General features: G+C 41.1%; 1 protein-coding gene across 6 annotated transcripts in view; it reads left to right on the forward strand.

The window, feature by feature from the left end:
• The first annotated feature begins 12,069 nt into the window (after window positions 1-12,069).
• The window catches only part of LOC122689688 (probable ATP-dependent RNA helicase DDX4), an 83,997-nt gene continuing 70,551 nt past the window's right edge, over window positions 12,070-25,515 (forward strand). For 2 of the 6 annotated variants that reach the window (XM_043896333.1, XM_043896332.1), the window contains exons 1-2: window positions 12,946-12,991; window positions 13,177-13,253. In XM_043896333.1, the coding sequence (XP_043752268.1) occupies window positions 12,979-12,991; window positions 13,177-13,253 (90 nt within the window). In that variant the 5' untranslated portion in view covers window positions 12,946-12,978. Of the gene's footprint in view, window positions 12,134-12,943; window positions 12,992-13,176; window positions 13,254-25,515 lie in introns of those variants that run through there. The other 4 variants (XM_043896330.1, XM_043896334.1, XM_043896331.1 and 1 more) reach the window with 3 other exon arrangements.

Genomic DNA, 25,515 nt, shown 5'->3' on the forward strand with positions numbered 1-25,515 from the left:
ACTATGAGGGTGGAATGGAAAACTATGCTCACTCCGGATTTAGTAAGTCTGGCAAAAGAACTCCATTATACTCTAGATGTTGTGCGAAAGGAACACTGCCAAAATGTTTAATCTTTAACTCCAGTAAATGATGGCTCCTAAATATGATCAAAACCTGCTTAGGGTCTCAGTTCAGTTCAGTAGCTTAGTCTTGTTTGACTCTTTGCGACCCCATGGACCGCAGCACGCCAGGCCTCCCTGTCCATCACCAACTCCTGGAGTTTACCCAAACTCATGTCCACTGAGTCGGTGATGCCATCCAACCATCTCATTCTCTGTCGTCCCCTTCTCCTCCTGCCTTCAATCTTTCTCAGCATCAAGGTCTTTTCCAATAAGTCAGTTCTTTGCAATCATGTGGCCAAAGTATTGGAGTTTCAGCTTCGACATCAGTCCTTCCAATGAACACTGAGGACTGATCTCCTTTAGGATGGACTGGTTGGATCTCCTTGCAGTCCAAGGGACTCTCAAGAATCTTCTCCAACACCACAGTTCAAAAAGCATCAATCCTTCAGCACTCAGCTTTCTTTATAGTCCAACTCTCACATCCATACATGACTACTGGAAAAACCATAGCCTTGACTTGATGGACATGTGTTGGCAAAGTAATGTCTCTGCTTTTTAATATGCTGTCTAGGCTGGTCATAGCTTTCCTTCTAAGGAGTAAGTGTCTTTTAATTTCATGGCTGCAATTACCATCTGCAGTGATTTTGGAGCCCCGAAAAATAAAGTCAGCCACTGTTTCCACTCTTTTCCAATCTATTTGCCATGAAGTGATGGGACCGGATGCCATGATCTTAGTTTTTTGAATGTTGAGCTTTAAGCCAACATTTTCACTCTCCTCTTTCACTTTCATCAAAGGCTCTTTAGTTCTTCTTCACTCTCTGCCATAAGGGTGGTGTCAGATGACACCACTGCATATCTGAGGTTATTGATATTTCTCCTGGCAATCTTGATTCCAGCTTGTGCTTCATCCAGTGCAGTGTTTCTCATGATGTACTCTGCATATAAGTTAAATAAGCAGGGTGACAACATACAGCCTTGACATACTCCTTTTCCTAGCTGGAACCAGTCTGTCGTTCCATGTCCAGTTCTAACTGTTGCTTCCTGACCTGCATACAGATTTCTCCAGAGGCAGGTCATGTGATCTTGTATTCCCATCTCTTTCAGAATTTTCCACAGTTTATTGTGATCCACACAGTGAAAGGCTTTGGCATAGTCGATGAAGCAGAAATAGATGTTTTTCTGGAACTGTCTTGCTTTTTTGATGATCCAGCAGATGTTGGCAATTTGATCTCTGGTTCCTCCGCCTTTTCTAAAACCAGCTTGAACTTATGGAAGTTCACGGTTCACGTATTGCTGAAGCCTGCCTTGGAGAATTTTGAGCATTACTTTGCTAGTGTGTGAGATGAGTGCAATTGTGCAGTAGTTTGATCATTCTTTGGCATTGCTTTTCTTTGGTGTTTGAATGAAAGCTCACCTTTTCCAGTCCTATGGCCAGTGCTGAGTTTTCCAAATTTGCTGGGATATTGAGTGTAGCACTTTCACAGCATAATCCTTTAGTGTCTAGATTGTTACAAAATTATGCACATCCTCTCAGGCAGCAGAAGCTCAGGGCTTCCAGGCGGCATTAGTTGTAAAGAATCTGCTTGCCAGTGCAGGAGATGCAAGAGACGGAGGTTCAATCTCTAGGTCGGGAAGATCCGCTAAAGTAGGAAGTGACCACCACTGCAGTATTCTTGTGTCGAAAGTTTCATGGACAGAGGAGCCTGGGCGGGGGGGACTATAGTCCATGAGGCTACAAAGAGTTGGACACGACTAAGCACACACACACAGCAGAATTCCCATCACACTCAACATTCCTCAGACAGCTGCCTCAACTCCAATGAAGTACTTTGGTTAACTGTCCTTCACATAAGTCTTTTACCTTGTAATAACCTTGGCCTGATTATTTCTCTTCCCTCTGTCACTAATCAAGTACCTCATGACTGCTTAATGCTGATGGATCACCTCCTGAATTCTTCTAATGATCTAAAGGAAATTCCATTGTGTAATATTTCTTTCTCATGATTCACTGATGGTTCTTATTTGAAAGGTGACAATGGAAAATATTGTGTTGGGTATGCTATAACAACTCTTTTTGATGCTGTTGAGGCAGCATCTTTATCCATGACTACTTCAGCCCAATACACTAAATTATATGCTCTTTCAGGGGCTTGTACTTTAGGCAAGGACAAAACTGCCAATATTTATACCGTTAGTAGATGTGCTTTCGAAGCAGTTCATGATTTCAGAATGTGGAAGCAACATGGCTCCCTTCTTCCAGTGGAAATAAAATTTTAAGTGTTGGTTTTTTAAAAACTGTGTTTTAGACCAAATAATAATCCAGTCCCACTGAAGACTCTAAAATTCCCACTCTTCATTACTGTATATGAATTAAACAATTAGTATACTGACAAAATAATAGCCTTCATGAATCAGTACTGGTGGGGAAACATTAACAAGGCTGCAAAACGTGCCTACCACACTTGTCTCACTTGTCCAAAGTACAAACCTGGGAAGCTGGTTTGTATTGCATCCTGGACAATTTAAACTTCATCGTGGACAATTGAGGTCTGGCAAGTGGATTTCATACAAGTTCCTCCATCTAATGCATATAAGTATGTTTTAGACATGGTCTATATGTTTTCACACTGGACTGAATGAAGCCTTTCTTTGAAGACAGACTACTACTTCTTCTGTGGCTAATGTCCTTTTGAAAAAGATCACCCCTACCTGGGGAACTCTTCTAGAACTATAAGGAGCCCATCGCCCATCTTACTGGCCAGGTGCTTTGACAAGTCTGTTCTGTTTGGCTAACTTTATATCACTTTCACTGTGCTTACCATCCTGAGTCCTCTGGTTTAGTCTAACGCATGAAGGGTGTTGTTAAGATTCAATTGGCAAAATTCAGAGAGGCCTGAAGCCTTGCTCTGATTCCTTTAAGTCTCACATCCATTCCTTTTGGAATTTATAAACTCTTAGAGATAGTCACAGTATATCCAACGAACTTGGCTCCTGCTTCTTTTGATCCACAACTGATAAAAGGAAAGCAACTCCAATATTGCAAATGCCTAATGGCTTCTATTGGAGAAGGCAATGGCAACCCACTCCGGTACTCTTGCCTGGAAAATCCCATGGGCGGAGGAGCCTGGTAGGCTGCAGTCCATGGGGTCGCGCAGAGTCGGACACGACTGAAGCGACTTAGCAGCAGCAGCAGTAGCAACAGCTTCTATTAAAAATAACCATGTTTTGGTAGATCAGTCTTTTCAAATGGAACCCTTGGGGGACAAAGACCTTAAGTGTCACAACTTGCAACTTGGAGATTTCGTCTATTAGGAAAGATACACTCAGAAGAACTCTCTTCAGTCTTGCTGGAAAGCCCTTTATTGAGTACTCCAAACAACCCTTGTGCCTCCTGACTCCAAAGAATAGACTCTTGGGTTCCTGCTGCTGCTGCTGCTAAGTCGCTTCAGTCGTGTCTGACTCTGTGCGACCCCATAGACGGCAGCCCACCAGGCTCCCCCATCCCTGGGATTCTCCAGGCAAGAACACTGGAGTGGGTTGCCATTTCCTTCTCCAATGCATGAAAGTGAAAAGTGAAAGTGAAGTCGCTCAGTCCTGTCTGACTCTTCACGACCCCATGGACTGCAGCCTACCAGGCTCCTCCGTCCATGGGATTTTCCAGGCAAGTGTACTGGAGTGGGTTGCCACTGCCTTCTTCATTGGATTCCTGAGCTACACCTAAAGAAAGCACCAAACCCTGACTGAAACTGCATATCGTCTGGTGACATGAAAATGAAGATTTTCCAGAATTGAAGCAGATGACATCTGATGAGACAACGTTCCCTAGATATGTAGACCAGGCCTGATGGAAGTTTGTTGCCAAACCTTTGATGATGGCATAATGCTTCAGAAGATCTCCAATGTCTATGATTTTGATAACAGGACTTTAGATAAAAAGTGCTTGACAGTCTTCCCTCCTTCCCCGCCTTGTTACTCAAATGTGACCTTAATGGGTTTCCAATCTAATGTGAGACGCTGTGCCCAGTAATGGTCCTTTGTGACACTGAGGGACAAAAAGCTGCTAAAACTAGAAACCCTGACTCTTGATCAGCAATGCTTTCAGAGAAAAATCCTGATCAAAAGGGGAAGATGTAAAAAATGAACAGAAACCTCAGTTAAATAGAGTTTGGAGACCAGAAGGGGGAGCTCTCGTAACCTGTGATGATAATAGAACCCAACAGGAAGAGGAAAGACTCCTTTCCTGACAAGGACTCAGTGAAAAGCCATGAGCTCTGTTTTAGTCATGATCTGTATGTTTGTGCACTGGACTTTCCTTGAAGACAGACTACCTCTTCTGTGGCTAAAGTCTTTTTAGAAGTGGTTACCCCTCCCTGGGGAACTCCTTGGAGCCACGAGGGACCCATCTTACTGGGCAGGTACTTTGACAAACCTTGTTCTCCTTCCTTTGGCACGCCAGGACTTGCCTGTGGTTCGGGAGGGCTGCCGACCCCACGCTGCAGTTCTCTTCTGATCCTGAATAAACAGATCTTTGCTGGAGAAATATTTAGTAGTGTTTTTGTTTCAAGTCAACATTAGTCTTATGTGCTAGCATGTGTACTGCTGATGGGTTTGTCATTGTTGCTGTTTTGTCAGTGGGCAGAGTTAAGGACGTCTTTGTGTTGTAAATTTTTTATTTTTTCTAAAGGAGATGATATATAATGAGTTCATAATGATATTTCTATTCAAATTTAAGAGGATAGGGTTATTTCTTAACCTCTGCTTTTCTTTTCCGATTTCTTTTCTCTCACACTGAAAAATCTTACTTCTGAAACAATAGTAACTTAATTATGTAGCAGTTTATTACTGACAATATGACTACAGAATTGATGAATTTTATGCAGTATTTTTTGCCTTATGATATATCTCACTAGGGACAAATGGTCAAATTACTGTATTTTAAAGCATTTGAAATAACTTTGTGTGGTTAAGCCACTAACTAAATACACATTTATTTAAGTGCATTTGTTTTTTGGCTTTAACTTTAAAGATTGCCTTTTAAATCTTGATTTGATTTAGTTTTATAAGTTTGTATAACAATCACATGGTTTCACAATCAAATCCACTCATTCAGAGAAGTCTGACACACATTCTTATCCTTCTCAACCTATTCTCTCTTAGTCATTTTATAATTTTTGGCTTATCCTTCCATTAAAAAAATATAAGCACATATATTAGATATAAGCCAGCATACTTGACCTAACATACTTGACTACACTAAAGCCTTTGATTGTGTGGATCACAACAAACGGGAAAATACTTAAAGAGATGGGAATACCAGACCACCTTACCTGTCTCCTGAGAAACCTGTATGCAGGACAAGAAGCAACAGTTAGAACTGGACATGGAACAACAGACTGGTTCAAAATTGAGTATGTCAATGTCAAGGATGTATATTGTCATCCTGCTTATTTAACTTCTGTGCAGAGTACATCATGCGCAATGCCAGGTTGGATGACTCATAAACTGGAACCAAGATTGCCTGGAGAAATATCAACAACCTCAGATACGCAGATGGTACCACTCTAATAGCAAAAAGTGAAGAGGAACAAAGAACTTCTTGAGGAGGGTGAAAGAAGAGAGTGAGAAGGCTGGCTTGAGATGCAACATTCAAAAAACAAAGATCACGGCATCTGTTTCCATCACTTCATGGCAAATAGATGGGGAAAAAGTGGAACTAGTGCCAGATTTTCTTTTCTTGGGCTCCAAAATCACTGCAGATAGTGGCTGAAGCCATGAAATCAAAAGACACTTGCTCCTTGGAAGAAAAGCTGTGACCAACCTAGATAGCATATTAAAAAAAGCAGAGACATGCCGACAAAGGTCCATATAGTCAAAAACTACGGTTTTTCCAGTAATCATGTAGGGATGTGAGAGTTGGACTGTAAAGAAAGCTGAGCACTGAAGGATTGATGCTTTCAAATTGTGGTGCTAGAAGAGAGTAGGAGAGTCCCTTGGACTGCAAAGAGATCAAACCAGTCAGTCCTAAAGTTAAACCCTTGAATATGCACTGGAAGGACATTATAGTGATACTGAGCCACCAAGGAAACCCCTGGTCACTTCTTTGAGTCTCATATTTTTATGTGACTCCTGTATGTATGAAATTAAAATTGTTTTTCTCCTTTTGCTTAATGTCAGTTTAATTATTGGGACAGCCAAAAAGCCTACAAAGGAAGAAGGGAAAATTTTTCTGCCCCTTCAACTACATGGGTGGATGTTTCAGTCTGCTATTGAGGGATTTTTGACTTATTTCTCGTTAACTTTTAGTTCTGCAGTTAATAACTTTGTGGAAACAGTGACAGACTTTATTTTGGGGGGCTCCAAGATCACCTAAGATGGTGAATGCAGCCATGAAGTTAAAAGACGCTTGCTCCTTGGAAGAAAAATTATGACAAACCTAGACAGTGTATTAAAAAGCAGAGACATTACTTTGCTGACAAAAGTCCGTCTAGTCAAAGCTGTGGTTTTTCCAGTAGTCATGTATGGATGTGAGAGTTGGACCATAAAGAAGCTGAATGCCAAAGAATTGATGCTTTTGGATTGTGGTGTTGGAGAAGACTTTTGAGAGTCCCTTGGGCTTCAAGGAGATCGAACCAGTCAATCCTAAATGAAATCAATTCTGAATATTCATTAGAAGGACTGATGCTGAACTGAGGCTCCAATACTTTGGCCCCCTGACATGAAGAGCTGACTCATTAGAAAAAACCCTGATGCTGGGAAAGATGGAAGGCAAGAGGAAAAGGGGATGACAGAGGATGTGATGGTTGGATGGCATCATTGACTCAGTGGACATGAGTTTGAGCAAGCTCCAGGAGATGGTGAAGGACAGGGAAGCCTGGCGTGCAGCAGTCCAAGGGGTTGCCGAGTTGGACACAATTGAGCAACTGAACAACAGAGTTGTCCTTTTATATTTTTGTTAGTGTATCTTTGAAATAAATTCTAGAAGTAGGATTACAGGATCCAAGGATAAATGCACATGTGATTTTGCTAGATGTTGTCAAATTCCCTTCCTTCAAGGTTTAGGCCATGGAACATCCCCAACAGTGATAAAAGAGGGTGCCTGTTACCTCAAAGCTTCCCTAACAGAGTTCATTATCAACATATGCACTGATGAATGTGTCTAATATATACGAAGATATTAAATAAAAACACTAAAAATGACTATCAAAATGAAAATTGTCTGAGTTGCCTAAAATCAGTGGTATGAGTACCACACATTCATAAACACTGCCTTAGCCATTACTTGAAAAATTCAGATATTTTGGCCTCTCTGAACCCTGCTGGGTATGCTGAAAACCCCTGTCCAAGTTGCTTTCTCCCTTAGATGTTGCACTAGTACAAGATGTGCTGTCTGAGACATTATAACCCATTCCACCTTGTTTTTGTGTTGATTTATAGGGCTCCAACCTGCAGTATTTGATTTTTTTAGCCTGTTGTATGGTTATGTGCATAATAAAAGATTCTCAAATATTTGTAATCCTTAAAGATGAACATCTAATTCTCCCCCACGTGAGGTAATCCATTTTTATACTGTTTGTTGTTGTTCAGTCAGGAAGTTGTGTCTGACTCTTGTGACCCCACAGACTGTAGCCCACCAGGCTCCTCTGTCCATGGGATTTCCCAGGCAAGAGTACTGGAGTGGGTTGCCATTTCCTTCTCCAGGAAGTCTTTGGACCCAGGGATTGAACCCATGTCTCCTGCATTGGGAAACAGGTTCTTTACCACTGAACCACCAGGGAAGCCCCATGTACTACTGGTAGATTAAAAGAATTTTTAATAGCCTTGACATGGTGCAAGGCACAGTACACATCAATTAAAAAATCATTACTTGAATAATGTGGAGAGAATGCTAGGAACATAAAATCTAAAATATTAGTCATCTTTACATGTATTACTTTGAAATAACTACATTGATTCCAAATTGAGAGACAGCTTTGAGGAAACTCTTGTCCTACCTTATTAAAGAAGGATTTAGGAAATTCGGAGAAACATTATATAAGCTTTCCAGGGTATCTTTTGAGATAAGAATGTTACGGTTTAAATTCCATTGGTCATTGCCATTCTTGTCACTAGAATGTTCCTTGAGAAGCTAATTTTACCTGAAACATTTAGCATAATACCTGACATACAGTAGGTGCTCATTTAAAGCCTCCTGAGCTCAACCGGCCCCCAGGTGAGCCGGAAGGAACACCCGGGAGGACGGCTCCTCACTGGACCAGGCAGCCGACCAGGCGGGCCCCAGCGGACGAGGGGACTGAGAGCCCGGCCTGCACAGCGCACTCGGGAGACTCAGAATTAACCCGAGTGCGCTTTTAAAGCTGCTTTCCTCCCCCCAAGCCATCCACGCTGTTGGGCGAGGGGAGCCCACCCCCTACCCCGGCTCCCCTGGCCTTTCTGGCGGGATCGTTCCTGGTCCAGCCCCGTGGGGCACCAGGCTGGCCGGCCAGCATCCGCCGCTGCGGGCCCACGGGCTGAGACAGCCCGAGCAGGCGGTGTGGAGGACGCATGCGGCTGACACAGGCTCCTACTGCTCACAGGCGTTTCTCACCCTGGGGGCGGCAGTGGGGACAGAAGAGGTCTTGGGCCAAGCGAAAGACCCGATGCCAGGAGACACCCCCGGCCGCCCGGCCGCCACTGCAGTCACCTTGCAGCGCCTTGAAGCCCTGGAGGGGGACCCGCATGGAGCCCGTCACGAACTGCAGCAGCCGGGCCCGCCGCTCCTCATCGAAGGTCTCCACCGCCTGCCAAAACCACCGGACCACGTTGCTGTCGGCCCCGCAGTGCTTCAGCCGCGTGTTGGACTTCCAGTCGTCCAGCTCGATCTTGTCCAGGCCGCCGATGATCAGCTGCGGGGCATGAAGGCGGGTCACTTTCTGGACATGCAACGCGACGGGCCGCCCAGGCTACCAGGTCGTGGAGAGACCGACCAACCACGCCCCAGTCAACCAGGCGATGTTCAGACAAGGGGACACCCCCCCAACACACACAGCCAGCCTGAGGCCCCCGTCTGTCTCTGCACTTCCAGGGCGCAGGGTGGCTGCGGACGTGACATTTCCCCACAACTGAATGCGTGCGTGTGCGTGGGCATGCACGGAGGAGCCAGGCCCCGGGGCCAGTGGGGCCGCCTCCCAGGACCTCTTGGGGACACGTGGGGTGTAAAGTGTGACTCCCCCACCCCGGTGGGGCACGCGCACTCTGGCACCACACCAGGGCAGAAGGTTGGGGGCACTTTGAAAGGCCCGAGCTACATGGTGCCAGGGGTGGACAAGATGTGAATGGAAGATGGATGAGAAAGGACAGTAACACTCCACCTTGGGCCTGATAACAGCCGGAATCAAAGTCGAGCAGCTGGCTAGCATGGGAGCAGCTGGCTATTGGTCACATCCTCGGTGTAAGGTGACCCCTCGGGAGGAGGCACTGGGGGAGCTCTACGCTGGAGGTCTCTAAGTCAGGGGGAACCTGATGGATGAGCTGGACTCCCGGCCACCACAGGGACACCGGGCCTCGTCGTCCCTGCTCAGGGCTCCCTGACGCCCCTGTTCCCCCCACCCTGTCTTTGCTCCTGCAGCCAGCCCAGGAGGCAGACCACCCTGCACACAACAGCCCCTCGCACCCCAGCCCTGCACGGCCCACCTCCAGCTCCTTCTGGTCAAAAGGCTTCAGTAAGTGTTGAGGGATGAGCTCGTTAAACCCCTTCTGGAGAGCCAGGAACTGGGCCTCGATTCCCCTCATGACCCTCCAGTTTACATACAACCTGAGAGGAAAAGTCACACGTTGGAAGCAGTAGCACTCCGTTCATGAAAATCTTTCCTCGGTGAGTCGGTCTGACATCAGCTAGGCCCTGCCCGCCCGGCCCCGCTGACGGGGAAGAACGCCCCCTGGTGGTTGGTGACCAGCCTAAGACTCAGAGGAAAGCAAGTCAGCCCCTCCCTTAGACGCGCTGATTCTCTGCTTGAATCGGTCGGATCTGACCTGACCTGTTAGGGATGCCATAATTGAAAAAAAAAAAATGTTTGAAAATAAAATGTAGGACCCTGAAAAAAAAAATAAAATAAATCCTATCTAACTAATGAATGAATCCCTGCCTTTTCCATACATTGTGATTTATTACCACCAGTAACTTAGGATCTGTTAGTGAGAACAAGAAAATAGAATATACTGGCTTCATTTTCTTGGGACACCCATTAAGGTTTACTAAACCGTGGGCTTGTCTTTTTTCACTGTTTATGTTCAATTTTTGAATTGCATGATTTTTATCCATTGTTTATCCTTTACTCAGTACTGAACTTTAGTTCTCATCAGAATGCACTTTTTCTTAACCAGGAACTCTCAAGGATTATATTGAGTGTTTCATAAAGAACTATTTCACTGCAGTACCTGAAAGCACAAAAATTTCTTCTCTCCTAGAGTTAATAGCAGAGAATGTTTGCCAAATGTTTTAAAAAAAATATGCTCATTTTAGAAAATGTTTCCAAGCTTTCCACTCCTAAAATAAAAAAAACCTAGTAGGTTATCATTCTATCTACACAATTTCATATCTTGTTATTTTCACCTAATACATATTTTCCCACAACATAAAAATTTTTGAAAGAACATTCAATTCACGGTGAGTAAAAATACATCAGAGGACCCTGTGTACAAATTCAGAGCATCAGAAAGAGTGTTGGTAGCTCTCCCCCATACATATACGATTGAAAGTATAAGATGCCTCAAGAGTGTGATGTAAAAATTTTGTTTAAAAATAGAAATTATTAAAAATGAAAAAAATAAAATTAAAAAAATATTCTGGTTTCACTTTTGTTCAATGTAATCTTTTAAAGATAATTCACCTTGATAATAGTCTGACAAAGTTTGATGCTAACTAAATAAATATTTTTAAGGATTCAAAGAAAATAAGTATTTTTAATTAAAGAGATCAATAATGATGGTTCAAGAGCTGGAAAGTGTAAAGTGTTCCATAAAGTACCTCAGCCTCTATGCCTGAGTGTCAGACTGTGCTGGGACTTACATTTCTGAACTATTCAGGGATTTATTAAAAGATTCAGAGCATGAAAATGATGAAAATAAAGCCAAAAATAAAAATGGTATTTTTCAAGCGGCCTGTTATGCCTTTTGGAGGGATGGGAAAATACGGAAAGATTTCCCTGACTTTTTGTGGGACAGAACAAACACTAACTGGTTGACGAGTGTAAGTACCGAAATGACCTTCGGACACCCTTAGGTTTGGCCAGTAAGTGGGGATATAAACAGGTGGTCACAAATCTAACGAACGACCTTCACCAGCACAATTTACTTCTTCCTTCTGGATCAGAGAGTGTCTCCTTCCCAAAGAATTCGACCTCTAGCTCTGTAAGACAAGTTACTGACTTCACAGCCTCCTAGGTATCGGCGTGACAGTCTCATCCTTCAGTCTGGGAAGAAAAAGAAATACCCCACCACCCCGAGCCTCAGCCATACTTTGAGGTGCCTGGAAACCCCCTGGATGTGAAGCAAGCGCCTCAGAAATAGAGGCCATCTGCCAGGGACTGCAGTAGGCAAAAAAGGAGAGAAAGTTTAAAGAGGTAGGTAGGAGGACGTTTTAATTCCTCTTCTATTTTTAACTTTGACTTGCAGCGCTTACATAGGAAAATTCTATAGTCTCTCCAGATTGAGGACCCCCGCAGAAAAATCCAGAGAAAGTGACCCACGGTCAGCCTTGTACCCCTAGGCCTAACGGGCCACTCCGTCCGGAACCTAATGGGTCAGCTGATTGCGACCTTGAACGCGAACACATAGGGTAGGAGAGGCAGGAGATGGGGGCGGGACGACATTGCTGCCTGACGCTGATTGGCTGATGGAGCTCGTCGCCTGGTGTCATTTGTTGTTGGATCGGCGCACCAGACGCAGTCTGCGTCGTGCACGTGCACCACGTACGACGCAGTCTGCGTCGTGCACGTGCAGCTGTTTAAGTCGCGTCAGCGCCGGTGAGGACTCCGGGAGAGCAAGCTGCAGAGAGGTGAGTGGGCCGCCGGCTCTTTTCCCAGTTCGGGTTTCATCCCAACGCTCTGGGCTTCCTAGTTGTAGCTGGACTTCGGGCCAAGTGAAGAATGGTTGGGGTGGGCAGGGGTTTGAAGCCGTCCTTTGGGGTCTTTCTGCTTCCTGCCGGAGGATCCAGTAGCACGGTGCGTGTCCGAAGTCTGGGGTTGAGGCCTGCAGGAAAGGCGAAGGAGCATTTTTGACCACATGGTAGTATACCATCCGTATTGAGAGAAAAAGACTCTCTAAACACGGATGGTTGTAGAACTATTCGTGTATACACCCTCTTTGGCGAAACTGGTTGTTTGTGGGAGACATTTGGGCCACCTAATCACCCCTTCCTTCCCTGCCAAACTTCAAGGCCTTGATCCCTGGTCACTCCCCCCGACCCCCGCAAAGAAACTAAATAAACCCCACGCGAAACGTCGTACCCAGTTTTGAAGGGAGAAACCTGGAGTAGTATCTGAAAAATTTCCCCTCCCCCTTAATATTCAGTAAGACGCATTGGGAACCCTTGGGTGAGAAAATAAATTCTGTCAACAGATTTTGGGGAAAGGCCTGAACTCCACCGGGACATGGTGATTGCTAGAGTGGTTAGATAAGTGGTTCAACTAATTTTTAAAGATAAAAAATTGAAAGTCGCTCAGTCGTGTCCGACTCTTTGCGACGCCATGGACTATACAGTCCATGGAATTCTTCAGGCCAGAACACTGGAGTGGGTAGCCATTCCCTTCTCCAGGGGATCTTCCCAACCCAGGGATCGAATCCATGTCTCCCGCATTGCAGCCGGATTCTTTACCGTCTGAGCCAAAAGGATGAATATAAATGGTATCTCTCGGTAAGAAACAAAACTTTAACTGGCCTTTTTGCAAAAACTTTTGGGGAGGATCAAGAGTTAATTGTGTAGCTTGGAGGTATATGTGTGAAATGATGATTTATGCTTTTAAAGGTAAAATTCTGATCTCTGATTCTGACTGAGCCTAAATGTGCATGTTTGTATTTCTATAAAAACTGAACTGGAAGCTGCCATGGGAGATGAAGATTGGGAAGCAGAGCTAATCAACCCTCATGTGTCTTCCTATGTTCCTGTATTTGAGAAGGTAATAAAATTTAAAGTTTGTAGTTATTGAATGCTACAGATTTTCTCAGAGTTGAAAACCTCTGTGGTGAGAAAGTTCATCTGTGGTGAGAAGCATGCTGTGCTTCTCCATGTGATTGTTATTAACTGTCTTATAGGGAATGATGAAGCATGCTAAGCCTCAAATAGAAGAAAACAGTCTGACATAATTTAATAATTAAAACCTAAAACGGGTATAATATTCTTAGCAACTTAATTTAAATCTCAGTGATTTAGAACTTATTGTGGGTGAAAGCAAGCTTGTGTTAATGTGGTTGAATGTCTCTAAGATACAGTTGTATATAGAAAATGGAAAAATAAAATTCGTTTTTGGGTGGCAGTTTGAATTCTGAAATTTGGTTTTATATAAGCAGGGCTCTCAAGATGAAAACATTAGGTTGATTCAGATGGTAACATCCGTTTGATCTTCAGATGTACAAATCTGCAGATCTTTTTCCTCAATAGCTTTTGAAGAGTTACACTGAAATTTACCTGAGGGGATTATGGAGTGGGTTTTTGGATTTTAGTTTTGACTTTAAGATGGTGAAGAGAGTCTACTTTGGAAGACAGTGTATTTAATGGATTGCTTTTACATAAGTTTTATCTACTTGAAAATGTCTCCAAAAGTCAATTTGTTTTCCTCTTAGGATTTCCAGTTTGTATTTATGTTAGTCAATTCTGACACTTTCTATTTCAAGTGGTGTCTTAATAGAAATTCTTAATTTACCCCAAAACATAAAATTTACTTCTTTGTCTTTCTTGAATTTGGCCTGTTTGCATATAAACTTTAGATTAAAATACCTAAGATGTTAATCTGAATTTATCATGTTTCTTGCTTTGGGACTTTTTTTAGAAATAACTTCTTTGTATGTTATCTTTTTATAGTCTTCTTTATGTTACAATATCGTAAGAATATTGTAAGACCAAAAGAGGACAAATATTACCTATAATCTCGCTCACTAGCACAAATGCTCTGTTGAGGTTTTAGTCAATTTTCTTCTATATTTCCCAAGCACATTTTTCCATGGATTCTAATGATTGTATGTAATAGTAGTTTTTTATTTCAGCTTTTTCACTCCTCAGCACTAGCTATTCCATATTACTAACTTCCTAAAAATAATTTCATATGGGTGTGTAGTATTTAATGGACTAGAACTACCAAAGCATAATTGATTTTCTTTTGGTAGAAATTAAAGTGTTATCTTTACACTGTAGTATTGTCATGAATAGCTACAGTTTATTGTTTAATTTGGGAGTATTTTTTTTCAAAAATGGAATTACTTGGTCAAATAATTTTCTGTGGTTCTTTTTTTCCCAGGTTCTTGGTAGATGTGTTGTAATACACAGTTTAACTCATAGGTACAGATGTTCTTCCACTTGGACTTGTCTAATTTTTACTTTTTCTTACTATGAGATTTTGTCTTAACTAAGTATTATTCAAATGGGATACTGCACTGTAGAATGTCGTGCATGGTTATTGCAAAGGGTGTCTGAAATTGAGGATGGTCAACTGTCCGGCTTCCAGATTTACCTTTTGGGAGTCTTTGTGCTATTCAGTAACAAACTTTGTTTCTCAATGCTGGTCATACTGATTGAATGTTAATTAATATTAATGTTAATGTTAATATTTAATGTACATTATTAACATTATTTAATAATGTAAATTAATAATCTTAATGTTAATATTAATATTAATGTTAATATTTCTACCTTACGATTCTTAGTACATATCTGTGTGGGGCCAATTTGTAGTAAACTTTTTGCATTTGTTCACAAACTTAACACTTGGGGCTAGGTGTGCAGTTAGTAACTTGACCTACTTAACTTGAAGGAACATGATGCATTCAGTGGCTTTGTTTGCTTGTCTTCGTTGAATAAGATGTGTAGAAGCTAAGGATGAACACATGACATTTTTATGTGGGAGAAATCTGAGGTCTTCAGCCCGTTTTCTTTTAAAGGCACCATTTGATTGGTTGTTGTAATTGGATTTCTGTTTCAAGAAGCAACTGGGCTTCCCTTTTGTGCAATTTGTATTGCCTCTGAGGTCATCTTGGATTGGTAGTAATATCTGTGATCAGCCTTTCCTTAATTTAAAAAATTGGGAGTACAGTTGGTTTGCAATGTTGTGTTTCTGCTGTACAGCAAAATAGGTCAGTTATACATATACATATATCCATTCTTTTTTATCTTCTATTCTTATATAGGTCTTTACAAAGTATTGAATAGAATTCCCTGTGCTATGCAGGAGGTTCTTATTATGTGATAAGCCTTTTCTGAATGCTTCTAAGGATCCTTCTTTGGAGATTTAGTATTAACACAGGCTTATATAATTTTGAACTAACAGTTCAAAAATTTGCTTTTCTGTTAGTTTTTAGAACTTCCCAATGCTGGTTTTTGAAGTGAGTGTACTGTGTGGGGATAGAATAATACAAAATGTGAGGTTGAGAAATATTTGGTCATCTAGCAGTTACAGTAGTCCAGAAATGGTTCAGTTCAGTTCAGTTCAGTTCAGTCGCTCAGTCATGTCCGACTCTTTGAGACCCCATGAATCGCAGCACGCCAGGCCTCCCTGTCCATCACAAACTCCCGGAGTTTACTCAAACTCATGCCCATTGAGTCGATGATGCCATCCAGCCATCTCATCCTCTGTCATACCCTTCTCCTGCCCCCAATGCCTGCCAGCATCAGGGTCTTTTCCAACGAGTCAACTCTTCGCATGAGGTGGCCAAAGTATTGGAGCTTCAGCTTCAGCATCAGTCCTTCCAATGAACACCCAGGACTTATCTCCTTTAGGATGGACTGGTTGGATCTCCTTGCAGTCCAAGGGACTCTCAAGAGTCTTCTCCAACACCATAGGTCAAAAGCACCAGTTTTTCATCACTCAGTTTTCTTCACAGTCCGACTCTCACATCCATACATGACCACTGGAAAAACCGTAGCCTTGACCAGATGGACCTTTGTTGGCAAAGTAATGTCTCTGCTTTTTAATATGCTATCTAGGTTGGTCATAACTTTCCTTCCAAGGAGTAATCGTCTTTTAATTTCATGGCTGCAGTCACCATCTGTTAGGTGTTTGCACATTGTGCGCACGCTTGTTGGGGTGAGAGATGAAATGAATGAGCGTGATGACTGTAACAGGATACTGGGTTTGCTTGCTAGTTGTAATATTTCTTATTAAATGACCAGTGAGTCTACACACTCGTCTCTTCTGTCTGATCTTTTTGCCTTTTTTTCTGGCATATTTCAGTAGGCATATATACTCTTGTGATTAAAGTGGAAACTGCTTAAGATAATTAGTGCATCCACAATTATTATTTTGAAATTTATAATATTTGAAATAATGCTAAGTTTTAAAATTTCTAAATTGGTTCACTTGGATGAGTAAAGAGGTTATAAATGTTTTATAGCTAAGTGTTCTAAAAATAGGTAATGTTAAGACCTAAGACTCATTCCACAAATTTTTTTGAGCCTTATTAGATGCTGGAGCTAGTGGTAAACATGATAGATAAGGGGCTTGCTGGCATGGATGTTGTATTTTACTGGAGGAGACAGAATAAGCACATTAAAAATCATATACTAATAGTGAAAATTCTTAAATAATGATAGTAATAAAATAATCAGGAAACTCTCTGTGTGTGAGGGAGAGAGGGAGAAGAAGATTGGTATGGGTAGATTCAGATCAGGTGGAGAGGAAGATATTCCTTGAGACTATGACTCATGAGCCGGAGACCTGAAAGAGGCCCAGTAACACATGATGTGCAGAGATCTGAAGAGAGAACAAACTTAGGGTATCAGGACAACAGGAAGAAGTACAATGTGTTAGTTTCCTATAGATGCTATAATAAATTATCACAAACTAGATGGCTTACAGTAACAGAAAAATTTCTCTTACAGTTCTGGAGGCCAGAAGTTAGAAACCATGGTCTCAGCAGTGCTGTTTTCCTTCAGTAGGGTCTTGGAGAGAATCCATGCTTCTTCCAACTTCTGGTTGGTTATAGGCAGCCTTGGCTTGTGGCTGCATCTCTTTCTGTTGTCTTCACTGGGCCTTCTCTGTGTTTGTGTTAATACCCTTGGCCTTTCTTAAGGACACTTGTGATGACATTTAGGGCCCACTTAGATAATCCAGGGTAATCTGCTCATTTCAAAACTCTTAGTTGTATCGGCTAGAACTGCTTTTTTTTCAAAGAATATAACACACTTTTCAGAAATTACGGCTTGATATCGAGTGGACGTTATTCAATCTACTATAGCTGCTGCTGCTGCTAAGTCACTTCAGTCGTGTCCAACTCTGTGTGACCCCATGGACAGCAGCCCACCAGGCTCCCCTGTCCCTGGGATTCTCCAGGCAAGAATACTGGAGTGGGTTGCCATTTGCTTCTCCAGTACCTGAAAGTGAAAAGCAAAAGTGAAGTGGCTCTGACTGCTAGCGACACCATGGACTGCAGCCTACCAGGCTCCTACATCCATGGGATTTTCCAGGCAAGAGTACTGGAGTGGGTTCCATTGCCTTCTCTGCTACTATAGCTAGTATAGAGCCATTTCATATCCTAAAAGATGATGCTGTGAACGTGCTGCACTCAGTATGCCAGCAAATTTGGAAAACTCAGCAGTGACCACAGGTCTGCAAAAGGTCAGTTTTCATTTCATTCCCAAAGAAAGGCAATGCCAAAGAATTTTCAAACCACCACACAGTTGCACTCATCTCATGCTCTAGCAGAGTAATGCTCAGAATTCTCAAAGCTAGGCTTCAACAGGAACCGAGAACTTCCAGATGTTCAAGCTGGTTTTAGAAAAGGCAGAGAAACCAGAGATCAAATTGCCAACATCCATTGGAGCATAGCAAAAGCAAGAGAGTTCCAAACATCACCTATTTCTGCTTCATTGACTACGCTAAAGATTTTGACTGTGTGGATCACTACAAACTGTGTTAAATTCTTAAAGAGATGGGAATACCAGAGCACCTGACCTGCCTCCTGAGAAACCTGTATGCAAGGCCAGAAGCAACAGTCAGAACTGGACGTGAAACAATGGACTGGTTCCAAATTGGGAAAGGAGTACGTCAAGGCTGTACATTGTCGCTCTGCTTATATAACTTATATGTGGAGTAGATCATGTGAAATGCCAGGATGAATGTAGTACAAGCTGGAATCAAAATTCCCAGGAGAAATACCAATAATCTCAGATATGCAGATGATACCAGCCCTATGGCCGAAAGCAAAGAGGAACTAAAGAGCCTCTTGATGAAAGCGAATGAGGAGAGTGAAAAAGCTGGCTTAAAATTCAACATTCAAAAAGCGAAGATCATGGCATCCGGTCTCATCACTTTATGGCAAATAGATGGGGAAACAATGAGAGACTATTTTCTGGGGTTCTGGAATCACTGCAGATGGTGACTGCAGCCATGAAATTAAAAGATGCTTGCTACTTGGAAGAAAAGCTATGACCAACCTAGACAGCATATTAAAAAGTGGAGACATTACTTTGTCAACAAAGGGCCATCTAGACAAAGCTATGGTTTTTTGAATAGTCATGTATGGATGTGAGAGTTGGACTGTAAAGAAGGCTGAGTGCCAAGGATTGATCCTTTTGAACTGAGATGTCAGAGAAGACTCCTGAGAGTTCCTTGGACTGCTAGGAGATCAAACATGTCAATCCTAACGGAAATCAGTCCTGAATATTCATTGGAAGGACTGTTACTTAAGCTCCAGTACTTTGGCTACCTGATTCAAAGAGCTGACTCATTAGAAAATACCCTGATACTGGGAAAGACTGATGGCAGGAGGAGAAAGCGATGACAGAGGATGAGATGGTTGGATGGCATCATGTGACTCAATGGACATGACTTTGAACAACCTCTGAGAGACGGTAAAGGACAGGGATGCCTGTTGTGCTGCAGTGCATGAGTCGCGAAGAGTCGGACATGACTGAGTGGCTGAGCAACAACAAATTTCTAGCATGGCTAAACTATAGTAAGATAAGGCAACATTTGTAGAAAGTGAAATCTGAGAAGGAAAGAGAAAAGGAAGAGAGGGAGAGGGCCCTCACGATAGAAGTGGACATAGAGTTGATAGAACTAGATGGCCTGGATATGGGGAATGCAAGAGAGAATGATGCTAAGTTTTTATATTGAAGCAAGTAGATGGATGATGGTGCTCATTACTGAAATGGGAAATATGTGGAAGGTGAACCAATTTGGGAGGGAAAAAATCAAGAATTCTGTATTTGCAGTGTTGAATTTCCGATGCCTAAGCAAAGATTTAAGTAAGGATACTAGTCATTAGTTGTTGCTTAGGAGAGGGATCAGAGCTGTAGGTACAAATCTGGAATTTATCTGTTTTAATAGGATTTAAATCTGTGAGAGTGGAGTGGGTAAAGTTGGATGGAATAAAACAGACTTAGAGGGCTCTGCCATGAACTGTGGGGCACTTTGATTTTAAAGGTACATTAGCTGGGGAGCTGGCAAAGGAGACTGTGGAGGGAGTGGCCATGGGGCAAGAGGAAAACCTGGGAAGGATGTGTTCCCTAAGCCAGAGAAGCAAGTAGATAGTCTGTTGTTTCAAATGCTGCTGAGAGCTCTGGCAGGATGAAGCTTAAAAGTAGTAATTTTATTACATAATATGCTTACTATAAGCTTTTTCAGTGCAGAGGTGAGGATGGAGGCTAGCAAGAGTAGCTTGAAGGAAATACAGAATTTGAGAAAACAGAGGCAGCAAATGTAGACAAATTTTTTTGCCTATAACAGAGCAGAGAAATGGTACAGTAGCTGGAAGGGAGTATGAAGTTACTTTTTTTTTAAGGTTATGAAAAATATTAAGGATTTTTATGATGAAAGATGAATTCTATTGACATTTTTTTTTCAAAATTTGCCTTAGAAAGTGTGTGGGATGTTAAATTCCATCTTCTGAAGATTGTTTGGTAACAATAATTTTTCAGTTGTTTGGTGCCAGAGTGTTTCATTACTTTTTATCAGTTATATGAAGCTGAATGTTATAACACTTATAAAACTAGCCTCTTTGGGGGCTCTATTCATCCAGTAGTATTTTGGATACTAGAAAAGAGAAAAAAAAGTCTTCAGTGTTTCACTTTAAATAGGGAAAGCTGGATTACTTTTCTTGTTTGTCTTATCATCTATGGTAATGATAAATTGGAACTTTTTACTGTAGCAGTTATCAAAATCCCAAGCCATTTCAGTGATTTTATCATATGTTTTTAGTAAGTTAGAAAAATAACTGAATGTCTTTCGAGCTTTATAAAGGTAGTTTTTAAAAGTCAGTGTCTTTTGTGAAAAAAATTTTGGAGCAAAAGTATTACCTGACGATGTTAATACCTACATTGGTGCACTCCCTCCAGCTTTAGGTTTATTTAAAGAAGCCTATTTGACAAAAATATTGTGATTTTTCTAATTCAGTCAGTTAATTGAAGTGTTATCTGTAAATTTTAGATGACTTTTTGTGCTTAAATTATTGAATTTGATTTTGAAGAATTTCAGAGCTCTGTTCAAAAGTTTTGCCATTAGTATTGGAAACTTGTTTGAGAGGAAGCAGCCTGTTACATACCTAGATGAATTGAGGATGGCTTTTTTCCAATAAACCTTTATTTATAAAAACTGGTAGCCCACCCGATTTGGCTTGTGGCTATAGTTTGCTGACCATTGTTTTAAGTGATATATTAGTATGCTATACACACAATTTTATTTTTTTTTAATTTTTTTTTCTTTTAACCATATTTATTTACTTTTTTTCCAGTGGGTTTTGTCATACATTGATATAAATCAGCCATAGATTTACACGTATTCCCCATCCCGATCCCCCCTCCCACCTCCCTCTCCACCTGATTCCTCTGGGTCTTCGCAGTGCACCAGGCCCAAGCACTTGTCTCATGCATCCCACCTGGGCTGGTGATCTGTTTCACCATAGATAATATACATGCTGTTCTTTCGAAACATCCCACCCTCACCTTCTCCCACAGAGTTCAAAAGTCTGTTCTGTACTTCTGTGTCTCTTTTTCTGTTTTGCATATAGGGTTATGGTTACCATCTTTCTAAATTCCATATATATGTGTTAGTATGCTGTAATGTTCTTTATCTTTCTGGCTCACTTCACTCTGTATAATGGGCTCCAGTTTCATCCATCTCATTAGAACTGATTCAAATGAATTCTTTTCAATGGCTGAGTAATATTCCATGGTGTATATGTACCACAGCTTCCTTATCCATTCATCTGCTGATGGGCATCTAGGTTGATTCCATGTCCTGGCTATTATAAACAGTGATGCTTTGAACAGTGGGGTGCACGTGTCTCTTTCAGATCTGGTTTCCTCCGTGTGTATGCCCAGAAGTGGGATTGCTGGGTCATATGGCAGTTCTATTTCCAGTTTTTTAAGAAATCTCCACACTGTTTTCCCTAGTGGCTGTACTAGTTTGCATTCCCACCAACAGTGTAAGAGGCTCCCCTTTTCTCCACACCCTCTCCAGCATTTATTGCTTGTAGACTTTCCAATAGCAGCCATCCTGACTGGTGTGTAATGGTACCTCACTGTGGTTTTGATTTGCATTTCTCTGATAATGAGTGGTGTTGAGCATCTTTTCATGTGTTTGTTAGCCATCTATATGTCTTCTTTGGAGAACTGTCTGTTTAGTTCTTTGGCCCATTTTTTGATTGGGTCATGTATTTTTCTGGAATTGAGCTTCAAGAGTTGCTTGTATATTTCTGAGATTAATCCTTTGTCTGTTGCTTCATTTGCTATTATTTTCTCCCAATCTGAGGGCTGTCTTTTCACCTTACTTATAGTTTCCTTTGTAGTGCAAAAGCTTTTAAGTTTCATTAGGTCCCATTTGTTTAGTTTTGCTTTTATTTCCAATGTTCTGGGAGGTGGGTCGTAGAGGATTTTGCTGTGATTTCTGTCAGAGAGTGTTTTGCCTATGTTCTCCTCTCGGAGTTTTATATTTTGTGGTCTTACATTTAGATCTTTAATCCATTTTGAGTTTATTTTTGTGTATGGTGTTAGAAAGTGTTCTAGTTTCATTCTTTTACAAGTGGTTGACCAGTTATCCCAGCACCACTTGTTAAAGAGGTTGTCTTTTTTCCATTGTATATCCTTACCTCCTTTGTCAAAGATAAGGTGTCCATAGGTTCGTGGATTTATCTCTGAGCTTTCTATTCTGTTCCATTGATCTATATTTCTGTTTGTGCCAGTATCATACTGGCTTTATAGTAGATTCTGAAGTCAGGCAGGTTGATTCCTCCAGTTCCATTCTTCTTTCTCAAGATTACTTTGGCTATTCGAGGTTTTTTGTATTTCCATAGAAATTGTGAAATTATTTGTTCTAGTTCTGTGAAAAATACCGTTGGTAGCTTGATAGGGATTGCATTGAATCTATAGATTGCTTTGGGTAGAATAGCCATTTTGACAATACTGATTCTCCCAATCCATGAACATGGTATGTTTCTCCATCTGTTTGTGTCCTCTTTGATTTCTTTCATCAGCGTTTTATAGTTTTCTATGTATAGGTCTTTTGTTTCTTTAGGTAGATATACTCCTCTAAGTATTTTATTCTTTTTGTTGCAGTGGTGAATGGTATTGTTTCCTTAATTTCTCTTTCTGTTTTCTCATTGTTAGTGTATACGAATGCAAGGGATTTCTGTGTGTTAATTTTATATCCTGCAACTTTACTATATTCGTTGATTAGCTCTAGTAATTTTCTGGTAGAGTCTTTAGGGTTTTCTATGTAGAGGATCATGTCATCTGCAAACAGCCAGAGTTTCACTTCTTCTTTTCCTATCTGGATTCCTTTTACTTCTTTTTCTGCTCTGATTGCTGTGGCCAAAACTTCCAACACTATGTTGAATAGTAGTGGTGAGAGTGGGCACCCTTGTCTTGTTCCTCATTTCAGGGGAAATGCTTTCAATTTTTCACCATTGAGGGTGATGCTTGCTGTGGGTTTGTGATATATAGCTTTTATTATGTTGAGGTATGTTCCTTCTATTCCTGCTTTCTGGAGAGTTTTAATCATAAATGGGTGTTGAATTTTGTCAAAGGCTTTCTCTGCATCTATTGAGATAATCATATGGTTTTTATCTTTCAATTTGTTAATGTGGTGTATTACATTGATTGATTTGCAGATATTAAAGAATCCTTGCATTCCTGGGATAAAGCCCACTTGTGGTCATGGTGTATGATTTTTTTAATATGTTGTTGGATTCTGTTTGCTAGAATTTTGTTAAGGATTTTTGCATCTATGTTCATCAGTGATATTGGCCTGTAGTTTTCTTTTTTTGTGGCATCTTTGTCTGGTTTTGGAATTAGGGTGATGGTGGCCTCATAGAATGAGTTTGGAAGTTTATCTTCCTCTGCAATTTTCTGGAAGAGTTTGAGTAAGATAGGTGTTAGCTCTTCTCTCAATTTTTGGCAGAATTCAGCTGTGAAGCCATCTGGTCCTGGGCTTTTGTTTGCTGGAAGATTTTTGATTACAGTTTCGATTTCTGTGCTTGTGATGGGTCTGTTAAAATCTTCTATTTCTTCCTGGTTCAGTTTTGGAAAGTTATACTTTTCTAAGAATTTGTCCATTTCATCCAAGTTGTCCATTTTATTGGCATAGAGCTGCTGGTAGTAATCTCTTATGATCCTTTGTATTTCAGTTGTCTGTTGTCATCTCTCCATTTTCATTTCTAATTTTGTTAATTTGGTTCTTCTCTCTTTGTTTCTTAATGAGTCTTGCTAATGGTTTGTCAATTTTGTTTATTTTTTCAAAAAACCAGCTTTTAGCTTTGTTGATTTTTGCTATGGTCTCTTTGGTTTCTTTTGCATTTATTTCTGCCCTAATTTTTAAGATTTCTTTCCTTCTGCTTACTCTGGGGTTCTTCATTTCTTCCTTCTCTAATTGCTTTAGGTGTAGAGTTAGGTTCTTTATTTGGCTTTTTTCTTGTTTCTTGATGTAAGCCTGTAATGCTATGAACCTTCCCCTTAGCACTGCTTTTACAGTGTCCCATAAGTTTTGGGTTGTTGTGTTTTCATTTTCATTCATTTCTATGCACATTTTGATTTCTTTTTTGATTTCTTCTATGATTTGTTGGTTATTCAGAAGCGTGTTATTTAGCCTCCATGTGGTTGAATTTTTAACAATTTTTTTTCCTGTAATTGAGACCTAATCTTACTGCACTGTGGTCAGAAAAGATGACTGGAATGATTTCAATTTTTTTGAATTTTCCAAGACCAGATTTATGGCCCAGGATGTGATCTATTCTGGAGAAGGTTCCATGTGCACTTGAGAAAAAGGTGAAGTTGATTGTTTTGGGGTGAAATGTCCTATAGATGTCAATTAGGTCTAGCTGGTCCATTGTGTCATTTAAGGTTTGTGTTTCCTTGTTAATTCTCTGTTTAGTTGATCCATCCATAGTTGTGAGTAGGGTAGTAAAGTCTCCCACTATTATTGTGTTACTATTAATTAATTTCCTCTTTCATACTCGTTAGCGTTTGCCGTACATATTGCGGTGCTCCTATGTTGGGTGCATATATATTTATAATTGTTATATCTTCTTCTTGGATTGATCCTTTGATCATTATGTAGTGTCCTTCTTTGTCTCTTTTCACAGCCTTTATGTAAAAGTCTATTTTATCTGATAAGAGTATTGCGACTCCTGCTATCTTTTGGTCTCCGTTTGTGTGAAATATTTTTTCCAGCCCTTCACTTTTAGTCTGTATGTGTCCCGTGTTTTGAGGTGGGTCTCTTGTAGACAGCATATATAGGGGTCTTGTTTTTGTATCCATTCAGCCAGTCTTTGTCTTTTGGTTGGGGCATTCAACCCATTTACATTTAAGGTTATTATTGATAGGTATGGTCCTGTTGCCATTTACTTTGTTGTTTTGGGTTCATGTTTATACAGCCTTTCTGTGTTTGCTGTCTAGAGAAGATCCTTTAGCATTTGTTGAAGGGCTGGTTTGCTGGTGCTGAATTCTCTCAGCTTTTGCTTGTCTGTAAACTTTTGAATTCTCCTTCATAGCTGTATGAGGTCCTTGCGGGGTACAGTAATCTAGGTTGTATGTTATTCTCTTTCATTACTCTAAGTATGCCCTGCCATTCCCTTCTGGCCTGAAGGGTTTCTATTGATAGATCAGCTGTTATCCTGATGGGAATCCCTTTGGGTGTTATCTGTTGCTTCTCCCTTGCTGCTTTTAGTATTTGTTCTTTGTGTTTGATCTTTGTTAATTTGATTAATATGTGTCTTGTGGTGTTTTGCCTTGGGTTT

This window comes from Cervus elaphus, chromosome X, assembly GCF_910594005.1.
Source record: "Cervus elaphus chromosome X, mCerEla1.1, whole genome shotgun sequence".
Taxonomy (NCBI): domain Eukaryota; kingdom Metazoa; phylum Chordata; class Mammalia; order Artiodactyla; family Cervidae; genus Cervus; species Cervus elaphus.